Here is a 23348-nt window from a genome sequence, read left to right as displayed (position 1 = left end):
AAAAATAATTATTTTAATATAAAAATTTATGTGAATAAAATAATTAAAAATTAATTTTTTTTATATTTATTAAAACTGTCATTTAATTTTAACTAATTCAATAAAACTGCTCTTATAGAGACGCATACAGCTCATTTACTTGCTAAATTAGCGCTTATATGTAATGATGAAAAGGTGTGGAAAGAGAAAGTACCCTTACAGATTATGAGTTCTCTTTTGAGGGAGAAATACTGTAACGACTAAAGTCAATGAAAGATACCATTTATACTTCAAAAAAGAGAGAGCTCGAGGATGCCATGCCATAGGCATGGGTCCAATAATGCAAGAGGCCACTCTGCACAAAATCTTTGCCGTGAACAACAATGGCTATGTAACGTGACAGTGTACATACACCAACCAATAATGTCAGCAAAGAAAACGGGGGCAGTTAGGCATCCTTGGACTTTACCGAACCGATTATTTCCTTTATTTTATGTCGGATAGTGATAACTTTACTATTTTATTACTATTATTTAAATACATTTATTTTTTTTTATCATTTTTTTAAATTTTTTTTAACATTCTTAATCACTTAAAAAATTAAAAAATATATATATAATTTTATTAATATTCACTTTCTTAATTATTAAATAAAATTAAAAATTAAAAAACATCAAATATAAAAAAAATAGTATATAGATAATAATAAGATAGTAATCCTATCATTATTATATACTTTTTTTTAAAAAGAATACAGTTGAAAAATTAATTTATTTATATAAATTATTTATTTATTCCCTTTATTCAAAAGAGTGGACAATATTTACACTATGAAAATGAAATTGCATAGGCACGTCAGGTCAATTAGGATGAAATCCACGTGTCAGCATTGCACGACATTGGTTTCACAGATCTCCGTTTCACCGAACAACAGCCTGGCCCAACCACCCCCACCACCTACATTATCGTATTATATAATTGAGTTGGCGGTCATTTCCATTGTGCATTAAAGTGTAGTTTTATGTCTAGTCCTCCCAAGCCACCTTTGAATATTTGATCATCCTAGTCAATTTTCAGACCCATAAAATCTGCCTTTAGATATTGTACGTAGACATGAAGGAACCCAACGTTTTAGCACAAAACATGAGTTGCAAACAGGCATAATGTTTGCTAAAACTTCCCTTGGGTCATTGTCAGGATGGTTTTAGTCCACCTTTGTCCAAATCCTCCTAGACAGAATGTTTAATCAGTCACTCAAAATGAATGAGAATGTTAGACATATCCGTCTACTGATATAATAATAGAGAGGCATCCGCCAAATATTACAGGGTTAGAATCCAGGAAAGAGATTAGATATGGTTGGCTAACTACCCTTTCATATCAGTCTGCTAATTGGATCAACATCTAAAGGTTAGGGGTCAATAAACTAATATGTATATTATCATACAAGCACTCAACATTCACAGTTCCCCTTTTATCTCAGTTTGCCAGTTGACTTGTGTCTCTTGGCAGCATGAACAAATTCAGGGATCACTTGTGCCTCGTCCACTTCTAGCTGCATCAGAAAAAGATATCAGATTTATGAGCGTGCATATTTGAGAGAGAGAGAGAGAGAGAGAGATAGCGACCTGAGTGACATGCCGCTGTGCGGCGTTAAGCAATCGGTCCCTCGATGGATTAAAATTGCTGCTCACCTACAGTTAAATTTTAAAATTAAGTAAAAGCAATACAAATATGCAGAAAAATACATTCAAGTCCAGAAGGAAGCAGAAACTCACAAGGCTGAAGTGTCTGCAATATCTCCACAATGAGTCCGTACCCAATTTGGCCAAGTTTACCCTCTGATAATCCACACCAAAGATTGAGTAAATACTTTAGCTTAGCAAAAACATAAATTACTATCTGCTAACTGAAGAATCGTTGTGTGTGAAGTTTTGCACGTGCATTGCACATCTAGAAGATACTCCTAATGCACAGAAATAGATGCCAAGTGCCACAACAAATTGCCACATCAAACCATATACTTGTTTTGATGCCTGAGGGCACAAAAAAGAACTAATCCAGCATCTAAGATCTCTACAGATGAATTCGAGCAAGGTATAAAAAAAAAAAAGGGTTACTATGGTTTTTCTTCTCTGTAAAAAGCTTGACTACTTTTAGTAACTATCATAGAAAATCCTTTAGCCATTCATCAGCAAGATTTGAGTCCTAGATGCTAGCTGCACAAAAACATCCTCGAGCTTCATAAATCTCTTAAGTTTCCAAATTCTTACTCTTTGAGGTGCGTGGATGGATTGAAGTTCTCTGTAACAGCCACGATTTGTTGACTTTGCTGATGCAGATGTTACCCAAGGCTTTGTCCGTATTCTTGGCTTACTAAGTCTGTGGAACTCAATACTAGTAGCTGCTCAAGCAAACAAAACCGACCTTAAAGGCAGTACTTCGAACAAAAAAGAAGAAGAATATGACATGCCGAAACGTATGTTTTTTCCTTTTTGAATAAGAATGGCATGCAGAGACCACACAACCAAGCATCATCATTCAAGACTGTAACTTACAAAAATCATTATCCTTTTCACCAATGTCAGAACTACTGCTAGAGATATCATAATCATGATCCTCATCTTCTTCATGCCCAGTAGGATGTTCCAGCACACTCAACGCGTTTCTTTGCAGCTTTACTTCAACCCCGTTTTTCAGAACCTGCCATGTCAAAGTATTGCCAGTAAACATATGCAACCTGAAGATGGATTACATTGGTGACAGTACAAAAGAGGACAAAATCCCAATCTGTTGAAAAGACAATAAATTTATAGTGACAACTAACACGAACGAACCATAAATCAGCTCCAGACTAAAAAAGTAGGATTTTTAATGAAATCCCCAAAAAAATTATTTCTCTTTTTTCAATAACAGAGATTGTTATATTGCAGCAAAAAGGTTGCATATATCTGGAAAACTTTAGATTATATTATCATCCAAAATCCATGCATTGCTAGAATTTTCGAGTTATTGTTAGAAGTAAAAAGCTTCAAGTAACAATCTATTAGGTTTAAAACAATAGTTAAAATATTTCTTTCCCTTTGAACTAGGGAAAATAGAATGTTAAATGTTTGCAAGCTTAGCCATCCACGGTTCACACAAATTCTGTACAAAAAAAGAAGAATTCAATTAAATAATTAATTTACAGTAGTTGCATGTAGCATCACTCTTTGCTACAAATTTCCAATTGCCAAATTTAATAACTTGTAACTCTATATTTATAAAAATCCATAGTAACTTACTAGGTCAGACATGATGGCCTAATCCAGAATATTTCTCGGCTTTGCGGCCAAATAAAAGCAACTTTTTTCAAAGATTTGTTCTTTTCACATAGATTCGAAACCTTCAAACCCTTTACACACGTTAACCATGTGCAGCCTTATTCAATTAAGGAAGTAGAGAGAACCCAATCTAGTTTCCACATCAAAACGATTAAACGCAACATTAGAAGAGAGAGCCAAAAAATAACAATCTAAGTAACCAGACATTAATACGAGTAAGATAAGTAGATTCCTCTTGCGAGTGATTAAACAAGGAATTCATTAAAGTTAAAGGAATAAAGCAATACCAGCCAATGCCAACCTCCAAGACCAACAGCCTTCTTGACGACGCCTTGCAAGCCCACCAACACAGACTTTGTTCTGTTGTTTCCAGTAACAATAACTTTGGTATGCCTGGGAAGCACGGAAAGTTCCTCATCCCCACTTTCCTCGCGGAAAGGCGAAAGAATCCTAGAAGTACAAAGCTCAGGCTCCAACATTCTGACTCACCTTCCCAACTTTTCTTCTTGCTTTCTTTTGTAAGGCTAAAAGTTGAATTTACACGAACCCAATTAACAGGTAAAAAAAAGCTACATAAAAACTCCACTATCCAATACTCAAAATCTCTAAATTTTGCAAGTTCCCGAAATCTTCATTTATCACTTCTAAATGGGTTTTGCTTGTAGTACTAAAATCAAACTTCTCGAATTAATCTGCAAAATGAAAACAAGCTTCCCAAGGCCATCAAACTCATTAATTTTCCAGCTCCAATTGCGGTTCCTGAAGCAGAAACAAAATAATGGAGTCATAAGATTTCTATAGACATTGACTTAACGAATGAGAGAGAAAGAGAGAGAGAGAGAGAGAGACCTTTGTGCTTGAAGTCTGACACGTATTTTTCAAGGTCGTGTTAAATCATAAATGCGGATGAGCCACGGAGAGAGTATCCTATTCCATCCAAGATATCTTTTCACGGACTCGGATTGATCACAATGAATGAATGAATCCACTGTTCATTCAGTTCACTATTTTCTTATGCCTTTTTATAATTTAGAGTGACATCACCACCACCGCACCTGAAAAAAGATTATCAAATTAAATATCAGGCTAATTATTAAATGCTACTTTAGATGACAGTTTACTAGTCCACTACCAAACAAAGAACTGGCAACCTTGGACATCGTTTGGTTCCCGCGAAAGGGCAGGAAAAGAAGTTAAAGAAATCAAAGATATTGTTTTTTCTTGAGTTACGAAATTGTTAATTGCGTTTGGAAACGTGTGAAAGTTATCTGACGTAAAAATAATATTAAAAAATTGCCGTAGTTTATTTTCCTAACAAAACAAAGAAGATTGAAGGCATGGAAATACTACTTTTCCTCCGCTTTCGAGGAAATCGAAAAGATAAGAAGGGCAAGAAAACTACACCCTTTCACAAACAGCACTGTCTATTATGCCCAAAGCTGTTCAAAGCCACTTGACAACTCACATAAATAGTAAACAAAAATCAAAATTCAAAGGAATAAGGATTCAAGATTATAAAAAGAACCGCTAATCGGTCTAAATGCGAAAGAAAGTCAGGAGTCGGAATTCACTGCCAGTAAAAACGAACGAGCATTCGATATTTATGTGATTGGAAAATCCGAAATAATAAAAAAGAAAACCGTGAATCAATAACTCCGAAAGCAGAGCAGCACCGGGAGCTTTAAAAAGCTCAAGTACCTGTTTGTGTAGGAAGAGGAGCCAGAATGCAAACCGATTTGAGCGGCCGAAACCACGAAACTAGTGGGGGAGAGGAATCGAATTTCGGTGCGTAAATTCTCGGAGGAGTGACCGAGTGAGGGATGTGGAAAATATCGGATTGGATTTGTTGTTTTGAACGTGGGTAGTGAAAAATGCAGAGCTTTTGAGAGAGAGAGAGAGAGAGAGAGAAAAGAAAGAAGATTGGGATAGAGGGAGGAAGGGAGAGAGGCAATCAGTAGAAGCAGCACATTAAATGCGTACCAACTGCCATTGGAGGGGGCAAACGACCTGCCATGTGCCGTACGGTCACCCACTTAATAACCGGTTTCGCCGGTTAGCCGCACTGCCAGCTCTGTACAGTCACTTCGCGCTCCCTCTCCGGTTAGTGTTATCGGCTTTCTGGCTCCGTTGGCTCGGCTGGGCATGGGCAGCTTTAACTGTTTTCGGCTTTTGTCCTTTTTGGTGTGGAGCGGCCGCTGGTGGTACAGATATTGTGGGCCCCGGTTCACACTGCTGAAGTAAGATTTCTTGCACGATAATGCCTGGGATCTTTTTATAGCATCACCGGCTCATCTCTCTCCAATCTCCTCTGTTTGAATTTTGATTCGCGGGTACTCGCACCTCCTATTTAATTATATATATAATTGTTAGTTAGGTTTTAAATGAAACTTAAAAGATTGAATATAATTTTATTATAATATTATTTTTAAAATTTTAAAAAAATTGAATTATTTATTATATTTTAAATGAGAATTTGAGAAAATTATAATAATGAGATGAAATAATTTTTGTATAGGACCTTAGTTTAATTGATGCAAATCTTGTTCTCTTTCTAAAAAAAGTTTATTATTAAAAAATAAATTATTTTACATAAGTTATAAGCTAAAATGAATATGTAAATTAAATGAGAAATATGTAAATTGTAGTAAAATTATTTGAGACTTTGAGTTATAATGTTTTATGAAATTTTGAAAAATGAGAGAAAAAAATTGAATAAAAAAATTATAAAATTAAAATATTGTTAAAATATAATTTTTTAATATTATATTTTTTTGATGTTTGAAAACTTTAAATTTTTTTATATTTTATTTGAAAGTTTGAAAAAAATGTAATGATTAAATTAAAAGTTTTTAGTTTTTAGTGATATTTGATAAATAAATGAAATTAAATGAGATAAAATGGATAAATTTGATCAGATCAACCAAAAATAAAAAAAGATAAGACAAAAAACATTACCAAACATCCCCTTACCTATCTATTTCCCATAAAATATTAAAAAGTCATGTCTTTTTCTTTTTTGAAAACTGTAATTCCTCTCCTTTAAACATCCTACATTTATTTTAAAATGAGTAAAGTCAAGATTAAGTAGAGGGTTGGATAGTAAATTAAGATGAAATGAGATTTAGAGGTTTTAATTTTTATTGTAATAATAAAAATTAAAAATTAAATAAAATATTATTATAAAATTATTTTTTAATATTATTTTTATCTTGAAATTTGAAAATGTTGAATTAGTTATTGTATTTTGTGTGGAAGTTTGAAAAAATTATAATGATAAAATGAGATAAGTTGAGATAGTCTCTAAATCCAAATAATTCCTAAATTTATTTAGATTAATTGTAAAATAAATCTATGTATTTTTACCTTTTTATACTTTGTTTTGGATTTTCAACTTTTGTAAAGTTGACAGCACCTCCGACATGCACTTACACCACTAGTGAGCAACACAACTGCCAAGCTACAATGCTATGCATTAATCTGATAAGAGAGTAAGCTTTTTACATGTCAACTATGCCATGCATTAATCTCAAGTGTCATTTTGATTTCCTAACACAATCTCTTATAAATCTAGCTACATCTATTCCTTCCTGATTGATGTGTCTGGCAGCTGGCTTGTACTAGAGATCATACCGACTAATGAGAAACGATGAGTTATAATACTTAAATCCTGTCACCTAAGCACAACATTATACTAGTTATTATCGCCTACTTCACTAAAACAATGTCATGTTGGTGTATTTTTCGATCTCAGGTATCCAATAGTATAGTCGGATGATCTCATAGATTAAAGATGACCACCCTCTTGCTCCTCCTCTCTTCCCCCAATTACAAGCCTCATTGGTTCTCTCCTAAAAATCCTCCAATTCTCTTTGGTCGTAGCTTCTCTTTTAAATTGCAATGATTTGTGAATAATAGTGAGATATTGTTGAGATTAGATGAATAAAAATTGATCGAGTTAAAATATTTTATAGAATTTTAAGAAATTAGAGAAAAAGTTTAATAAAAATATTATAAAGTTAAAATATTATTTTTATTTTGAGATTTCAAAAAGTTGATATTTTCTTAAATTTTATAAAAGTTGTAATAATTAGGTAATGATTAGATAAAAAAATTTAAAATTTAAAATTGAAAAATGTTTTATTTGTGGTTTTGGATATTAAGATGAGATAAGAGTATCTATTTATCCAAACTCGTTTGCATTTAAAATCTACATTAATTCATCTCATCTCATTATTATAACTTTTTCAAATTTTCATACAAAATATCTCAATTATTTACAATTCATCTCAATCAATCTCTATTATCTCTTACTTTTTATTAATTTAAATTTCATTTCTTAAACTTTAAGACTACGTTTGGATGTTGAAATGAGTTGTGAATAGTAATATTCTACTATCAAACACAAGTTAAGTCACGTTACTACTTTATGTCCATTCTTTATTCTGTTTGGTTAGAAGAAAATTAATTTCTCCCTTTATTCCTATTGGCCTCTTTATACTTGCATGTTGACTTGACTCCTCAACGACGTTACCATTTAACTCATTTTATCCTTACACTGAGACAATGTAATACTGCATCGTCCATTACATTTCTGAAATTGCTAATACAATCACCATTTAGGATTATTGGGCCAGACTCTGTGGGGGAGGGCGTGCTCCGACAACGGTCTGTGACGTCTCACGAGTCACGAGTCTTCTCTATCTGACACAGGAGGGCATGGTAGGGCATTTAGAAAAGTTTGAGCTCTGACACAGCTAGCTGCTAATATAGCTTAGCCAAGCCAAGCCAAGCCAAGCCAATGACCGGTTACTTGAAAGAAAGGTGGGGAGAGACAAATGAAGTACACGTGTCAGGGACACAGCTGTCGGATCTTATCCCAGCAGCAAATGTATGGTATTGTACAATCATTTGTACCGTAAGATCAAACAAAAATAGTACCAAATCAGAGCAACTGTTCCCCAGTATATTTAGAACTGTTGAGGAATACAAAAATAAATAAAGCAATGAATTTAAGATATATTTTTTTTTAATTTTTATAATTGAAAAAACTTTTTAAAAAAACCATGATTAAAAGTACCACACTCTTATCAATAATATTTATAGAAAAATTTTATACATTAACTAGTATTTATTTTCAACCTCACATATATAATTTTCTTTTCATTAAGTGTGGTGGTCTTTTTTTAGAAATTTTTTTATTAAATATGAAGTATGAGATAGTAAATAGTAAGTCAATAACTAATAAAAATAATTTTTCATATTTATATATCACTAGATTAGGTTAGGTTTAGATACAATAACACTTTCAACTAATCTTATATCATCTAATCATTATAATTTTTATAAATTTTTACATAAAATATAAGAAATAATATAAAATTTTTAAATCTCAAAATAATAATAATATTAAAAAATAATATTTTATTTAATTTATAATTTTCATCTCAACTCATCTCATTTTAACGTACTATTTAAACATCTCCTAATTTTATTTTTTAAAAATAATATTATATACTATATGGTATAATAAAAATTAAAAAGAATAGTAAAAATGTGATAAGACTATTATTATTCTTCCTTATTCTTTTTGGAATGATACTATTATATTGTCTGAATAGTACCGTTCCAAGTAACAGTTAAATCAAATTTTTATTTATTTATTTTTAATTTCTTTATTCATATTTTTTATCATTTTAAAATATTTTTAAAAAATATAAAAAATATTAATATATTAATAATCACTTGTTTAATTATTATTAAAAAAATAAAATATATGAAATATCAAAATAAAGGACAAGTTTAGGCAAAACAACATTTTTCTTTTCTTTTTGGGATTTTGAAGTCGGACGTCGGCGCAATGCCAGCGAGCTTAGCTGGAACGCATTTTGAAAAGCCCGCTTTCAGATTTTTAGAAATTTCAAGAGGTGGACCCCACTCCCCCGTACTCTCTCTCTCCATCCCTTCTATTTTTTTTTAGAACTATGGGTTTCGAATTCGGTTCCAAAATGTGTCCCAAAAAGATTTTTTTTTCTTATTTTTTTAATTATTATAAATATTTTTTTAAAAAAATATAAAATTTACAATATTATTAAAAAATATTTTTTTAATCATTCAGTAAAAAAAAAAATTCTCATTCGGGACACAATTCGGACCCAGAGCATTTTCTTTTTTTTTTTTTTGGTATTTCATGCTTTTTTAATAAAAAAAAAAACTGCTGCCTACCAAAAAATATATATATATAAAAATAGACTGTCGTGACTCGTAACTGCAAGTGATTTATTAAATTTATTTTAAATTAAAAATAATTCTATAATTAAACGTATTATATAAAAAATACGTTAATTTATAAATTTATTTTTATATAATTTTTTTTGACTAATTTTTTTTTGTTTGTATGATCTGTTGGCATGATATGAGAATCCATGTTGGATTTAAGTTATTCGGGTTCTTATTGAACTCCAATGAGATTTGAGCCCTCAAGATGAATTTTGTATTTGTAAGAGCATTTTAATTTGGTGTCTTAAATCATTGTTATTTCTAAATTTTAGAGAAAATTTTAGGAAGAAGATGAAAAATTTCTTCCCATCTCATTCCCTATTTTACCATTTGATTTTAGATGAGCTATAGTTGTTTGATTTTATGGAGAATCATTGTACATCTCAATCTCTTTCTCTCATCCCTTTTGGGTTGTTGGTCTCACATGTTTCTCTCTCTCGACTCTCGATTGCCCTTTGTCGCATTTGCTGTCATCATTGACGGTGGTTTCTCTTCATCGGCTCAAGTATATGTTAGTTGTACCATATTTCGTACGATTTTACTTATTGAAACCCCCTCCCATGGTTGGACTTTGTCATTTTTGATCCACGATTTTACACATAATCCATTTCCCATGGTTGAATCTGATGCGTATTGTTCTGTATAATTTTTCCTTACCATTGGATCTAACTTTGGTCCCAAATGTGGCCAGAGTAAAGACATTTCCAGGCAACGGGACAATTTTTTCACTTCCAATGTATGCAATCAATGCTTCCCAGCATTCCTGGGAATCCCTATTGTTCACCAACCGCAAGCAATCGAGCAATATCATTGGCATTTGGTGACTGCAAATATTTATCTGAAAAAATAGTTACGATTATCTTGCAGAAATTTTTTTAGGCTCTCAATTGCGGTGCTTTCTACAATACGTATGTATTCATCCAAAAAATCTTCAGTAACCCCATACACTAGCATTCTAAGCGATGCAGTTATCTTTTACATAGAAGATAAATCAAATCTTCCGGCATTATATTTTCTCTGGACGAAGTAGGACTCGTAAGCTTCTATCTCATTTAGAATACAGATAAATAGGTGACAATCCATCTAGGGGTGATAACCGGACCGAGACTTAGACCGATCCGGTCCAGTCCACATTTTAGAGGACCGAATGAAAAAAAAAAATTATATATATTTTATATATAATAATTGTTCAATTAACAATATAAAATTTTGAATATATTATTAATACTTATTAATATTCTATAAATTAACAATATAAAATTTTAAATATGTTATTAACACTTGTTAATATTCTATGAATTAACTAATATATAATATCAATTAGTTAATTATATAGTAATTATATAAATTAATAATATAATTTTCATCTAATTTATTATCATTAACCATATAAAATATTTTTTTATTGAGTTTGTTACATAATCCATATTGATATGTCACTTAATTTAATTTAGTATATTAAATAATTTTTTTTATTAATTATTTAAAAAATAAAAAAATTAGACCCGATCGGACTATCGGTCTAGTCCGATCCCTTTGGGTGTTCGGTCCAGTCCGGTCTGGAAAAATGATGGACCGTTCGCCGGACCGGACCATTTGCACCCCTAGACTCATCTGAAATCTCATTCGAAATATATTCGAGTGATATACTGAATTTTTTGTGGAATAGTCGTGAAAAAGGCACTCATGCCCTTGAATATGATCACGCCGAATAAACTTACGACGTTTGCGATTGCCACGATGCCTTGATGACTCTCCATCGGCCTCGGCTTTAACAACAACATCCAACTAGTCTTTAGAGGACAAGTATATGATCAATTTACGAAAGAATGAACGAGTCATCTGATGAAGGGAGTTGGAGATGATGGGGGAATGTTGAATTTCGGTTCTAAGATCAAATGAGACTTGGGTTTCTGAGAATATGAATGCAACCAGAATGTGTATTTATAGAGAAAAAAGTTATCATTACATATAGGATAAAAAATATTACCGTTAGAGAAAAAACAAAAAAAGTTACCGTTTAAGAAATGACAAAATATGTTACCATTGGAGGTATGAATTCAAAATGTTAACGTTGAAAAAATGATAAAAAATTTTATTAACAATACTCGGATAGGTATTACCGTTAGAGAAATCGAAAAAATATTACCATTATATGAAAATGAAAAAAATGTTACCGTTAGAAAAATGCAAATCAAATGTTACTCAAGTATATATAGGCAATATCATATTAAAAATCCCATTGTATTGGAAAATGCACATATTAAAAAAAATTATTATTTTTAATACTTATGTTGGATTGAAAATAATATTGTATTTGGAAAAAAAATCTTATAATTATTTATAAAATTATTAGAATGTGATATTTGAAAAGAAGATAATAAAACAAAAGAGTTAGTGGTGAAGAATGCAAATAAAAGTGAGAGAAAAAGATAATAAAACAATAGAAGAATATTATTTTAACAGAACAGATAAATTATAGGGAATGAGATGTAGAAGGTTTTTTTAAAATTAACAAAATTTAGGATAAAATTATAGAGATTAGTGAGTGTCATTTTTAGCTAAAATTTAGGGAACCGGATAAGAATGCTATAGGTATCCTCCCTCTTATGTTGTGAGGAATTTTGACTTGTGAATTGTGAGTCTTTACAAACTCATCTAGAATTAAGGCTCCATTTGAATTGAGAAATCATCTTAACTTATCTTATCTCATCATTAATATTTTCTTAAATTTTTATACAAAATATAATAAATAATTTAACTTTTTTAAATTTCAATTCAACTTTTTCAAATTTTAAAATAATAATAATATTAAAAAATAATATTCTAATAATATTTTATTCAACTTTTAATTTTTATCTAAAATTATTTTATCTCATCTCACTATTCAAACGGAACTAAAAGTGATAAAGTCTCTTCCACCCTCCCAATCTTATCTTCTTCCTTTATAAAAATAAAAACCTGCACAGCAGTACAGTACCGTTCGGTTCATAAAGGGAAGAAATATGTATCCTATAGAACTGACTGAAGTTGCTTGTTAACATTATGACCATCATAAGAACAATTTGAATTATATAAATCCATAATTATTGTTTTGATTCCTGCTAGCTAGCTATTCTCAACTGCTTTCTCAAGCTTATGTCTTAGCTGCCTATCAGGATTTTCTATTCAGAAAGAAAACTTTTTAAAAACCAGAAAAATATTAAAGATTAAGAGAGTTTATCGAGTAAAAATGCGCAAAATTCAGTAAACCAACAACAACAACAATAATAATAATAATAATAATAAAAAAAAAAAGGCAGAAAATCTAACAATAATATGAATAAGTTTGGCTTGAAGCTATGTTCAATTTTTTACCTTCAGTGACTTGACAACTCACTGACTGATTGACAAAAAAATTAACCCAGCTTTCCTCTCTTTTCTAAAAATAAAATGATTTAGACCCGGTTTGAATTCTATAATAATTTCAATTTATCACATTTTATTATTATAATTTTTTATTTAAATTTAAAAATAATTTTAATTCATCACATTTCATTATTATAATTTTTTTAAATTTTTATATAAAATATAATAAACAATTCAATATTTTCAAATTCTAAAACAATAATAATATTAAAAAATAATATTTTAATAATATTTTATTCAACTTTCAATTTTAATCTAAAATCATCTCATATCATCTTACTATCCAATCCTTATCTTATACACTGCGGTCTTCGAATCTTAATATTTTATAAACTTTATTGATTATACAAATTAAATATGTTTGGAATAAGCTATCATTGAGAATTCTAACATTAATATTCCAAATCATAACAATAATACTATATATGTGCGGGGCTTGGACATGTATGAAACTTTTCAGCTAGAAACATGGGATAAATTTTCGTTGTTGTAATGTGAAGGTTAGACTGTCAATTTTTTTCGGACCCACCCATAATTGTTAATATTGACCCATATGAAATAATGTGTTTGAGCTGCAATAACGAATGATATTTAATAATTTTTAATTCATAATTAGAATGATATATATTATAATAAAAAACTTTGATTTTTGAAAATTATAGATTAATCTAAATTCCGAAAATGATTTGCTATTAATTATGTGATTTTAATATTTTTTTGGGTATGTATTTATTAATTGCTATTAGTTAATACAAATTTATTTGTAAATAATACTCAGTCATTACAAACATTATGCAATAATTGGTGAGGCCTACAACTATCAAATCATTCAAAAAGTTAAAACTATCTCATTTCATTTCTAAATTCAGACACACAAGCTTTTAAAAATATAACTTATCTCATATCAACTCACTGTCCAAATGACCCTTTACAACCTTATCATTAATTTAGGCAAAATTTTAGATAAGTTTAGCTAACATGTCACTTTTTTAACTTTTGGCTAATCACTCAAAATTTGAATTACACATTGGATTAGGTATCTCACTTTCTATAATAATAAAATAATTTTATCTACTTATTTAATCATTATTTACTTTTTAAATTTTTTTTTTTTTTTTTTCATAATTTCCATCAATTTATATATTAAAATACATAAAAATCCATCTATCAACCTAAATTAACTTCATTTTCAAATACAAAATATTAAAATATCTACAAAATATATTCATAAATGAATGAGAAATAATATAAAATTCATTTGCCTTAGTTTCTGTAGCTCAATAAATTTGTTGAAACTCATAATCAAATTTATATACCAATGCCTAATCCAATACGAGAGTTTTAATGGAAATATTAGCTAAATTTTAGCTAAAGTTGAAGCATGCCTAAGTCAATGAGGATGCTTTGGTTATGTTTGGGTAGTGAGGTGATTTCAGATGATCAGTAAATAGTAATGAAAAATTAATGATAAAATATTAAATAATAATAAATAGTAATGAAAAGTAGGTGAAAAGTAATGATAAAATATTAAATAATCAAACAACTACCCAAACACAGCTTAGGCTATGGCTATGTTTGGTAAGACTACTTCACTAATATTCATAAACAATTCACTACTATTAATAAATTATTCACTATTATTCATGACCTTTTTTACTTTTATTCATAGATCATCCGATATCACCTCTCAACATACAAATGTAGTTGAGGCTCTGTTTAGTAACACAACTGTTCTCAATTATTCTCATATATTTTCTTTACAAACATCATTTAAATATAAAATACTTTCAATTTATAATATTTAATTTTTTCATTTAATCATTACACAATCATTATAATTTTATCAAACTCCAAATTAAAACATAAAAAATAATACTAACTATTCAAATTTCAAAACAAAATAATATTAAAAAATTATATTCAAACAATCTTTTAATTTTATAATATTTTTATTCAATTTTTTCTCGTTCATTTCTCAAAACTTAATAAAACATTTTAACTCAAACTATTTAACTATTATTTACATATATACTAATATATTCTAAATATCAAAATGGGTTACCATCAACATCTCCATTTTTCTTGTTTCTCCATTTTTTATTTTTCTCTCATTCCTCATCAAGTCATCTATCACAACGTCTCCACTGGTCTCCACATCCGCCGATCTGTCTGATGAGGAAGAAAACTGTTCAAATCAATGGTGCATGTGGCTCACGCGCAGCTTACAGTGCTCGTAGGCCTCATGCGCCTCCGCATCAGAAGGAGTTTCCAGCCACCACACGTGGCACCACCGTGGCCAGCGGCCTCGGATCTTTCAGATCCGCCTGCTCCTTTCTTGCTTAGTGCGACGAGTGTCCTAAATGCGCAACTGTCGTCAATGACGGTCTTTTGCTGGTGTATCGGGTCTTCTAGTTGCTATTCTCCTATATTCCTGTTTTCCCTAACAAGCGATCAAGATGATATGGTCGTGATAGTCTCTTACAGTTGGACCAGATCAATGAAATGCAGTGCACCCCTCTCAACTATGGCGTTTAGTCGTATTTTAAAACCACTTTTGAGCGGCATCCCCTTGTGGGACCGGGTTGGAGCCAAGCTTTTGACTTTCCTCTTTTTTATTTTATTTTTATTTTAGTGCTGTTTTTTGTTTGTTTTGGGAAAATTGTCGGGGACTCCCATCCCACTAAATCTTATATCCTTGTAACCAATGTTTTTAATTTCAAAACATTGATTGTAACCGCGTAGTTTATCTATGCAATGATTAACTTGCGAAGAAAAAAAAAATCAAAATGGGATTGAAAGACTACAAAAACACCAACGTCCTTGATGGTGTGGTTGTTTTGCACTTGCTAGTAGTCTGTCTACTTTGAACCAGAGATAGAACCCAAGGGTAATGATCAGTTTATCTTTTTTATACTGTTTTGGGAAACAAATTCAAAGGACCAAGTAAATTACTATCAACAAGGATGAAGGATGCATTCATAACTCAAACCCTTGAAAGAGTAGAACTAGCTGGAGTGCATTTCTAACTCTCTAGAAGGAATAGAGCAAATTTGGGAAGACAGATTGGACCATTATAGGCATGGTGTAGGAAGGTCCACGATATGGGCTAAACATGACTCCATGCCTCTCATTAAAAACTAATGTTTCCTACCCCAGGAATAACTTTAGATCCCATGCATGGCCACTTCCAGACCAAAATGAATATAAATACAAGTGTTCGGTCTACTTCTAATCGCAGTGAACACTGAATATCACCCGAGCCAGTCCTACTGGCTACTGGACGTGAAATTATAGTGTAGAGCGGAGACTTTGCGGATTGATTCTGAAGCTGAAATCCAATGTGAATTGCATAGTTAATACTTTACTTTGTTTACTGAATGTCGTCGGGATTCGTAGAAAAGTAAAGAGGGTGTCTCGAAGTTAGATATTCAAATGATATACCGCCAAGTGAGGTGACGTGTGAGGGCTGCATGCACGCACGTACATGACAACAGCAAAGATGGAGTTAGTAAAGGGTCTCGTCAAGTTGCAGGCTGGCACATGTCAGGTGATACGGCAGAGAAGGATAAAGATAGGTTTACTATCTACGAGCTACCAATATTTAAATTTTAAATATATTATGGAATAATAAATAGATGGTAAAAGTCTATCATTATCCGAGAATGACCAAAAAGAGAGAAATAAAGGGGGAAAAAAGAAAAAGAAAAAAAGTAAGGACGTTTTATGTATGAGGTAATATGAAAATTTTATAAATAAAAATAAAATAATTTGTAAATAGTAATAAAATAATTTAAAATTTTATTAAATTTTGAAAAATGATAGAAAAAATTAAATAAAGAATATTATAAAATTAAAATATTTTTATAATATTATTTTTATTTTGTAATTTGAAAAATTGATTTTTTTTTATTTAAAAGTTTGAAAAAATTATAATGATTTATTTGAAAGTATTTGTATTTGAATGATATTTGAGATAAATATGAGATGAGATGAAAAACTTTTCCAAACATCTACTATTTGATTTCAATTATGGTCTCATCCTATTTAATCTCATTTCATCTCAACATCCAGACACAATTCCAACACAAATATTTTTTAATTTTTAATTTTTAACTTTTTTCATCTAATCATTATTGAATCATTACAACTTTCTCTCAAACTTTTAAACAAAATATAAAAATAATTCAAAATTTGTAAATTTCAAAATAAAAATAAGAAAAATTATATTTACAGTCGTAGAAAGCGTAAGCGCCGTATAATCTCTTTGAAAAAAGTAAATACGAAATACATATGAAAAAAAAAAATTATTATAAATCTCATTTTTTTAAAAATAATTGCACAATACTTATAATTCTAATGTGATAAGTAGCATTATTCTAATAATAATATTTTAATTTTATAATATTTTTATTCAATTTTTTTTCTCTCATTTATCAAAACTATATAAAATATTTTAAATCAAATTATTTTATTACTATTCATAAATTATCTAATTACTATTTATAAATTTTTCATCATGTCGTCTCATAAATTATCAGACTCCTGTAGTTGCAATCTCATTGGCTTGGCCAAAGTTGAAGAATGACTAAAATTTAAATAATCTATGCCAATAAACCCCACATGATTTCTAAAACAATTTAAACTTCTGTCACAGTAGTTGGCTAAAGATGAAGAAATATAATTAATTTACTAAATATTAAAATATTAATTTCTCACTTCAACTACTTGTAGGTGTTTATGCAGGTGAATTTTTTATTGACATTGAAATGAGTACGTTACTAGATATTTGATTAATGAATAAGAAATTTAGATAAAATTTTAGATAAGTTTAATCTCAATTTTTTGTTATTAGTATTAAATCATTTTTGAAAATATGATTTTTTTAATATTAATTTAATTAAAATATAATTATTATTCTTATTAAATTAATAGAATTATAAAACGTGATATAAGTAAATTAAATAAAAAAATTATTAATTTAATAATATTTAATTATTATATCAAAAGTGAATGGTTAATTTAATATGAAGATTGAATTTAAATAAAATAAATAAATATAAATTAGTGTGATACTGGCTAACTTCCTTGTAGTGCTGGTTATTTTGTCCATGTGCATCAGCAAAATAGCTCAACGCGAGCTGCGAAAATCGATGCTGTTCCCAAGACAAATACTAACTGACAACCACAAGTAATCTCTTACAAAGCCAGCGTGATTGATAGTCTGGTAGCGTAAAATGTTTACAACACAATACAAACATCCCATAAAGAGAGAGAGAGAGAGAGAGAGAGAGAGAGAGTTGTTAATTGTTTTACGAAAGACACTCAAATCCCACGCTTCACAGGGAAAGCCCACGTCCGGTTTACGAACAAGTAAATGCAGGGGGTGATAGAGAGACTAGCTATTATTCAATAATTTTTGCTCTATCTAGTGTAGCCACTAGGTCCAGCCGACCAGGACCGTTCCCTGCGCCTCCTGTGCGAGTCATAATCATCCGTCCTACTATATGGAGAGCGTGATCTTCCTCGCCGGTTCTTTGAATAGGAATCTTTGTCTTGCCACCGGCGAGGTGAAAAGCTTGGAGACCTTCTACGACCATACCCTGCACATTTTTGGCTACCAATTAGTCCATGAAAAAAATGGGGTGGGGGGTAGGAAAACTAACTGGCAAGATAGGTCGGCCCACAACTGACCCTTGTATGAAATAAATTATTCTGACTTAATTGGGATTAAAGTATATGACTCAAACCACAACTGAAAGCTGACGAACTGAGCTAGGTTTGAATACGTCATCAACAACTGCTCTAGGTGGCCCTGACCATAATCATAATCATGGTAACCGAGTTTGAAAAATTGTTTCCATGGGCAGAGCCAAAAAAGAAAAATCAAAGGTCACCTTTAGTCACACTTTACAATTGTGCAGTGGAGATCCTTTCTGTTAAAATGATCCTCTAGTTTTAATATGGGCCTACGTCAAGCTCGATTATGTGCTCCCCCAAATTATAGGATCAGCCTAGAGAGCAAAGCACAAAAGGCTGATGAATCAGACAAACTCCTAGAGTGTCTTGCTTAAAGGATAAAGGATCAAATGGAAGCCCCAAATAAAACTTATTAATTATTTGATACACATTTATTCCAGACGCTAGTTTTTTCCTCAGAAACTACAGTGAAGTATGCAAGATCAGGTCACAACCAGTTATAGCGCAACATAACACAATAAACAAATTTCCCCAGGTTACTGCAAGAGTTATTCCAGAATGTACCTCGTCTATTGTCTCTTAAACCTTGATACCTTCCCGGTGTCGGTGTTCTGCCACGTTTCCTTTTTGCCTGCATTAAGTTCACAAATAGCAAAATAATGTCATGGCAGATAAACAATCCAACAGTGTAGTGAAAAAATTGCAGTGCTTTCCAAAAACACCTGTTTGGAAAATTAATACACATCTCAAGAAGATGAGGATTTCCCTCTAAAACAATCACGATACTAATCCACAAAAACATAGGGGGAATTCAAGGAATATTCTAATACTCATATTTTTTGAGTGACACCAGCTACCCTTATCATTGGGGATGCGGTCTGTCATGTACTGAAGGCAGATGTTATAAATAAGATAGGACATCCACCTCAAAGGAATTAAGCAGGACAAGCCTAACAGTCTGCTGCACTTTAACTAGTTGACGATGTATCTAGCGCATCCCAGAAAATTAAAAATGAAATAGATAAAGAACCAGGTCAGATACTGTACTAATGAAGTCTTTTGGGCATACAACCCCCTGCAAAATAGTTGAATTTGATACATCATCAACTGTTAAGAGCATAGATTGTGCACCAGGCTAACAGTCTGGTGCACTTGAACTAGTTCATGATGTATCTAGGGCAACCCAGAAAATTAAAAATTAAAAATGAAATAGATAAAGAACCAGGTCAGATACTGTACTAATGAAGGAAGGAAAGACGGGCATACAACCCCCTGCAAAATAGTTGAATTTGATTCGATCAGTTTTGAATGTCGATGCAGAACTCATGTCGAAGGAAAAGGTTCAACTGTTAAGAGCATAGATTGTGAATTCGATGGAGCTATACAGACCAGACCTGCTGCCACAACTTATCAGGCAACCTTTTCGAAGAAAGAGAACGTAATAAAGAAAATTGTGATTGGTTCTCACTACATGGTAATGATTTAGAACCTTTGATGGAAACTAATACCTTTTCCACAGTTATCAATCGACCTTCAAAGACCGATCGATTCAAATACTTGATACAGCGTTCTGCATCTTCATTTGTTTCCATAGTGATAAACCCAAAACCACGGGACTCTCTAGTGCGAGGATCTGTAACCAGATGGCACTCCAAAACCTGAAATCAAAATTAATATGCAAAGTTTAGCAACTGTTCTCAAAGACAGTGTTCCGAAAGATAATTGATTTCTTCTTGACTCAGAGTTATCAACTTAAATACTGAAGCCTTTTAATCCCCGTAAATTATATTACATAATGAACCCTTGAGTTTGAACTTTGTTTCAGATTAAATCCTAAAGTTTATATAGCATCAATATCCACTCTAAAGTTTTCAAAATCTTTATAATCAGGACTCTCAAGTGAATTCCATTAACTAAAAATTACAGGAACCCTTTACCCATAAAAAAAAAGAACAGGAACCCAAATAAACTCCACTTGAGATTCATTTGAGATTAAACAACCCTTCATATGAACAACACAGGTTATTTCAACCCAAAAAAACCTAGAAGTCAATAGCATCTTCATTAAAATGTATTTAAGTAATAGAGCTTTTAAACATGAAAAAGTAGCTTTCTGATTATTAATATTTTTAGCGTCAAAATACCACATCCAAATTACATAGTGATTTTTAGTATCAAATTATGTAAAGCCCTTTCTTGACTGTACTAATAAAAAAAAGTTACATAAGTTTCTTAATTGTAGTAAAGTGGCATTTGACAAAACAAGGTTATTGGAAATAACAGGCGGTATTATTTTCTATGAGCATTTTAACTGTTTATTTCACATACAAACATCTCTCGACTTCAACTTCAATTACAAAATGGCAGAAACCCCAAGCCATAGCCACGGCAATCAAGTTGGATCCAGGTCATTTTTTATGAACATTCGGGACTCGATATAAATTTAAATAATCAAACCATGTCCATATAAGGGGAAATTATGCATGTTACACTGACTAAAAGAATTATATAACAAGAATCGTACCTTTCCTTCCCTGCCAAAATACTTTTCAACATCACTGGTAGTAACCCTTGTGGACAATCCTGTTACATATAAGTTATTCCCAGGATTGGCTACATCTCCAGAGTGACTCCTGGAGCAAAAACAATTGACTTATCATATAAACTTAATATTATTAAGAAGGGAAGCATCTTCAGATCAACATAAATTTTTATTATTTTTTTATAAGTAAAAGTACACACATATTATGGCATAGCATAAAACAGAAACAAATTTAGGTAAAGATGCATCTATTTCAACATACCGTAATTAATGGTTGAGAACAACTGCATACCTGGACCGACTTCTCCTCGACCTTGAAATTGATCTTGATCTTGACCTTGATCGACGATGTCTGACAGGTGAAATAGAGTCCCGTGGCGAGGCAGACCTAGAAGCATAAACAATAAATAGTCGTGTGCAACTCATAAATACAAATTTATGGACAAAATCAATGAAAGGAAACTCACCTTGCTTCCCTTGAGTATGACATCTACCAGTACACAAAAACAAGAACATATCAGACACCCTTCAATTTCACTGAATTTGAACTATGACCCATCGTGGCATGCTATGTATATGTATAAAGTGTGTATGTAGTCAGCTACAAGTTTCAGCGGCATTAAATCTTTTACTTTCAGAGAACTCACCCACACACAAATTATGAGACAATAGAGACACGCGCAGGAACAAGCGCGAGCTAACTCATCCATATAGTTCTAAGATTTCAGATATTTCCAAATTTACAGTTCTAAATTTCTAGCTGTTATACATATATATCTTGCATTTTCTCAGCAACCAAGCAGATAAGATTCATATCTGACCTAATAGAAACTCATACACCCAATAAAATCTCTATATACAAATATCTAAACTTTTCTTGCCTCCGAGGTTTAAACAAACTCACATCAAAATAAATCAAACAAAAACCTAACTCGAAGCCCTAGCTTTTTCCAGAAGAGGGAAATCTTGAAAAACGCGAGCCATCGTAGCTTTACCTTGGCGGAAGATTCGCGGAGTCAGCTCGGGTGCCCTAATACAGTGAGCGAACCCCTGATCTGCTTGCAGATTCTGAAAAGCTTTGCATAAAGCGAATCGTCGAAGAGTGCAGTGCGGAACCACGTGTGTGAGAAATCGTAATGGAGCTTCCCACGTGCAAACTGAAATCTACTGGCCCGGTATTTATTGGGCTTGGGCTCTTTTATTCTAGTACTATTATTTTAAAAGATTCTGCTACGTATAAATAAATTTAGATAAATTCTATTTGCAGTTTTGAAGTGGAGATTGTATGCGCAGATACATACTTAAATGAGAGAAAATATTATTTTAGAATGGATAATTTTATAATTTTATAAAATTTTAAAGTTAAAATAATCTAGACCTGCACATGCAGTCCCCAAGTGAAGACTGTACCTAGTATTGCTCATAAATTTGCGGACCGATATGCGTAATGACGTTGATGTAGATGATATTGTCGGATGTCAATGTTATAAGAAAAACTCTTCTTTCAAGCATTTTTGGGCACCGAAGCGCACCAAAGCTGACTTGAAATGAGATTTAATGAAACGGTGCGCATGGATAAAGTGGGGAAGACGAAATTTGAAGTGGTTTGCGGGAAGAGACCGAAACGGCGTGTTTTGATTTTATGAACCATCGATGGCTCTTTGCGAATCGCCGTGCTTCATCCAGTTTCTTCAACAAGTTCAACCTTCATCTCAATCTTGTCCATCCTACAATCAGCCACTCTCTCTACAAAGTCTCTCCTCCTGTACTTTTCTTTTTCAAAGCTTTAGCATTTTTCTTTCTTTGACAACACACCCACTAATTGGTTCCAAGGATACCATTGATATTGATGGATTTTTTTTTTAAAAAAAGGTGTTTGGTTGCTGAGAAAATATTGTGGAAATATAGAAACCGAAAGCTCTGGTCTTTCTCACAAAAATGATTTAAGTATAATGCAAGTGTTTAATATTGAAAGCATCTATTTATTGTACACACGAAAAAATGCTAATGATTCCTACTGGAAAGAGCAAAACTCAGGCTACATATGTGAATAAAAATATAAACCTGAAATTACTCTGCCCCACTCTCCCACCGAAAAAAGGAAAAAAGAGAGATGAGTCAGC

The 23348-nt window shown here is 31.5% G+C and overlaps 2 protein-coding genes across 6 annotated transcripts; both read right to left on the bottom strand.

Annotated features, from left to right (window-relative positions):
• Window positions 1-1239: 1239 nt before the first annotated feature.
• LOC109014490 lies at window positions 1240-5511 on the bottom strand. The gene is made up of 8 exons (XM_018996980.2): window positions 5001-5511; window positions 4152-4357; window positions 3590-4061; window positions 2538-2682; window positions 2253-2383; window positions 1758-1820; window positions 1608-1673; window positions 1240-1534 (listed from the first exon to the last, which is right to left on the bottom strand). Exons 3-8 carry the CDS (start codon window positions 3779-3781, stop codon window positions 1454-1456), a joined length of 678 nt encoding a protein of 225 aa, XP_018852525.1. The 5' UTR covers window positions 3782-4061; window positions 4152-4357; window positions 5001-5511; the 3' UTR covers window positions 1240-1453.
• Window positions 5512-18137: 12626 nt separating this feature from the next.
• Window positions 18138-22379, bottom strand: LOC109014491 (serine/arginine-rich splicing factor SR45a-like). 5 transcript variants are annotated; one of them, XM_035687837.1, is made up of 8 exons: window positions 22221-22379; window positions 21693-21793; window positions 21518-21613; window positions 21208-21316; window positions 20192-20341; window positions 19923-19955; window positions 19248-19314; window positions 18138-18586 (listed from the first exon to the last, which is right to left on the bottom strand). In XM_035687837.1, exons 2-8 carry the CDS (start codon window positions 21713-21715, stop codon window positions 18408-18410), a joined length of 657 nt encoding a protein of 218 aa, XP_035543730.1. In that variant the 5' UTR covers window positions 21716-21793; window positions 22221-22379; the 3' UTR covers window positions 18138-18407. The 5 variants fall into 5 exon arrangements, with proteins under 5 accessions (XP_035543730.1, XP_018852527.1, XP_018852528.1 ...); XM_018996982.2 differs by having other exon boundaries at window positions 21693-21715; window positions 22221-22378; XM_018996983.2 differs by having other exon boundaries at window positions 19953-19955; window positions 21693-21715; window positions 22221-22377.
• Between the last annotated feature and the right edge of the window lie 969 nt (window positions 22380-23348).

Source organism: Juglans regia, chromosome 2 (genome assembly GCF_001411555.2).
Source record: "Juglans regia cultivar Chandler chromosome 2, Walnut 2.0, whole genome shotgun sequence".
Lineage (NCBI taxonomy): Eukaryota > Viridiplantae > Streptophyta > Magnoliopsida > Fagales > Juglandaceae > Juglans > Juglans regia.
The sequence above is the reverse complement of the archived record's forward strand: the minus strand, read 5'-3'. Positions and strand labels throughout refer to the sequence as shown.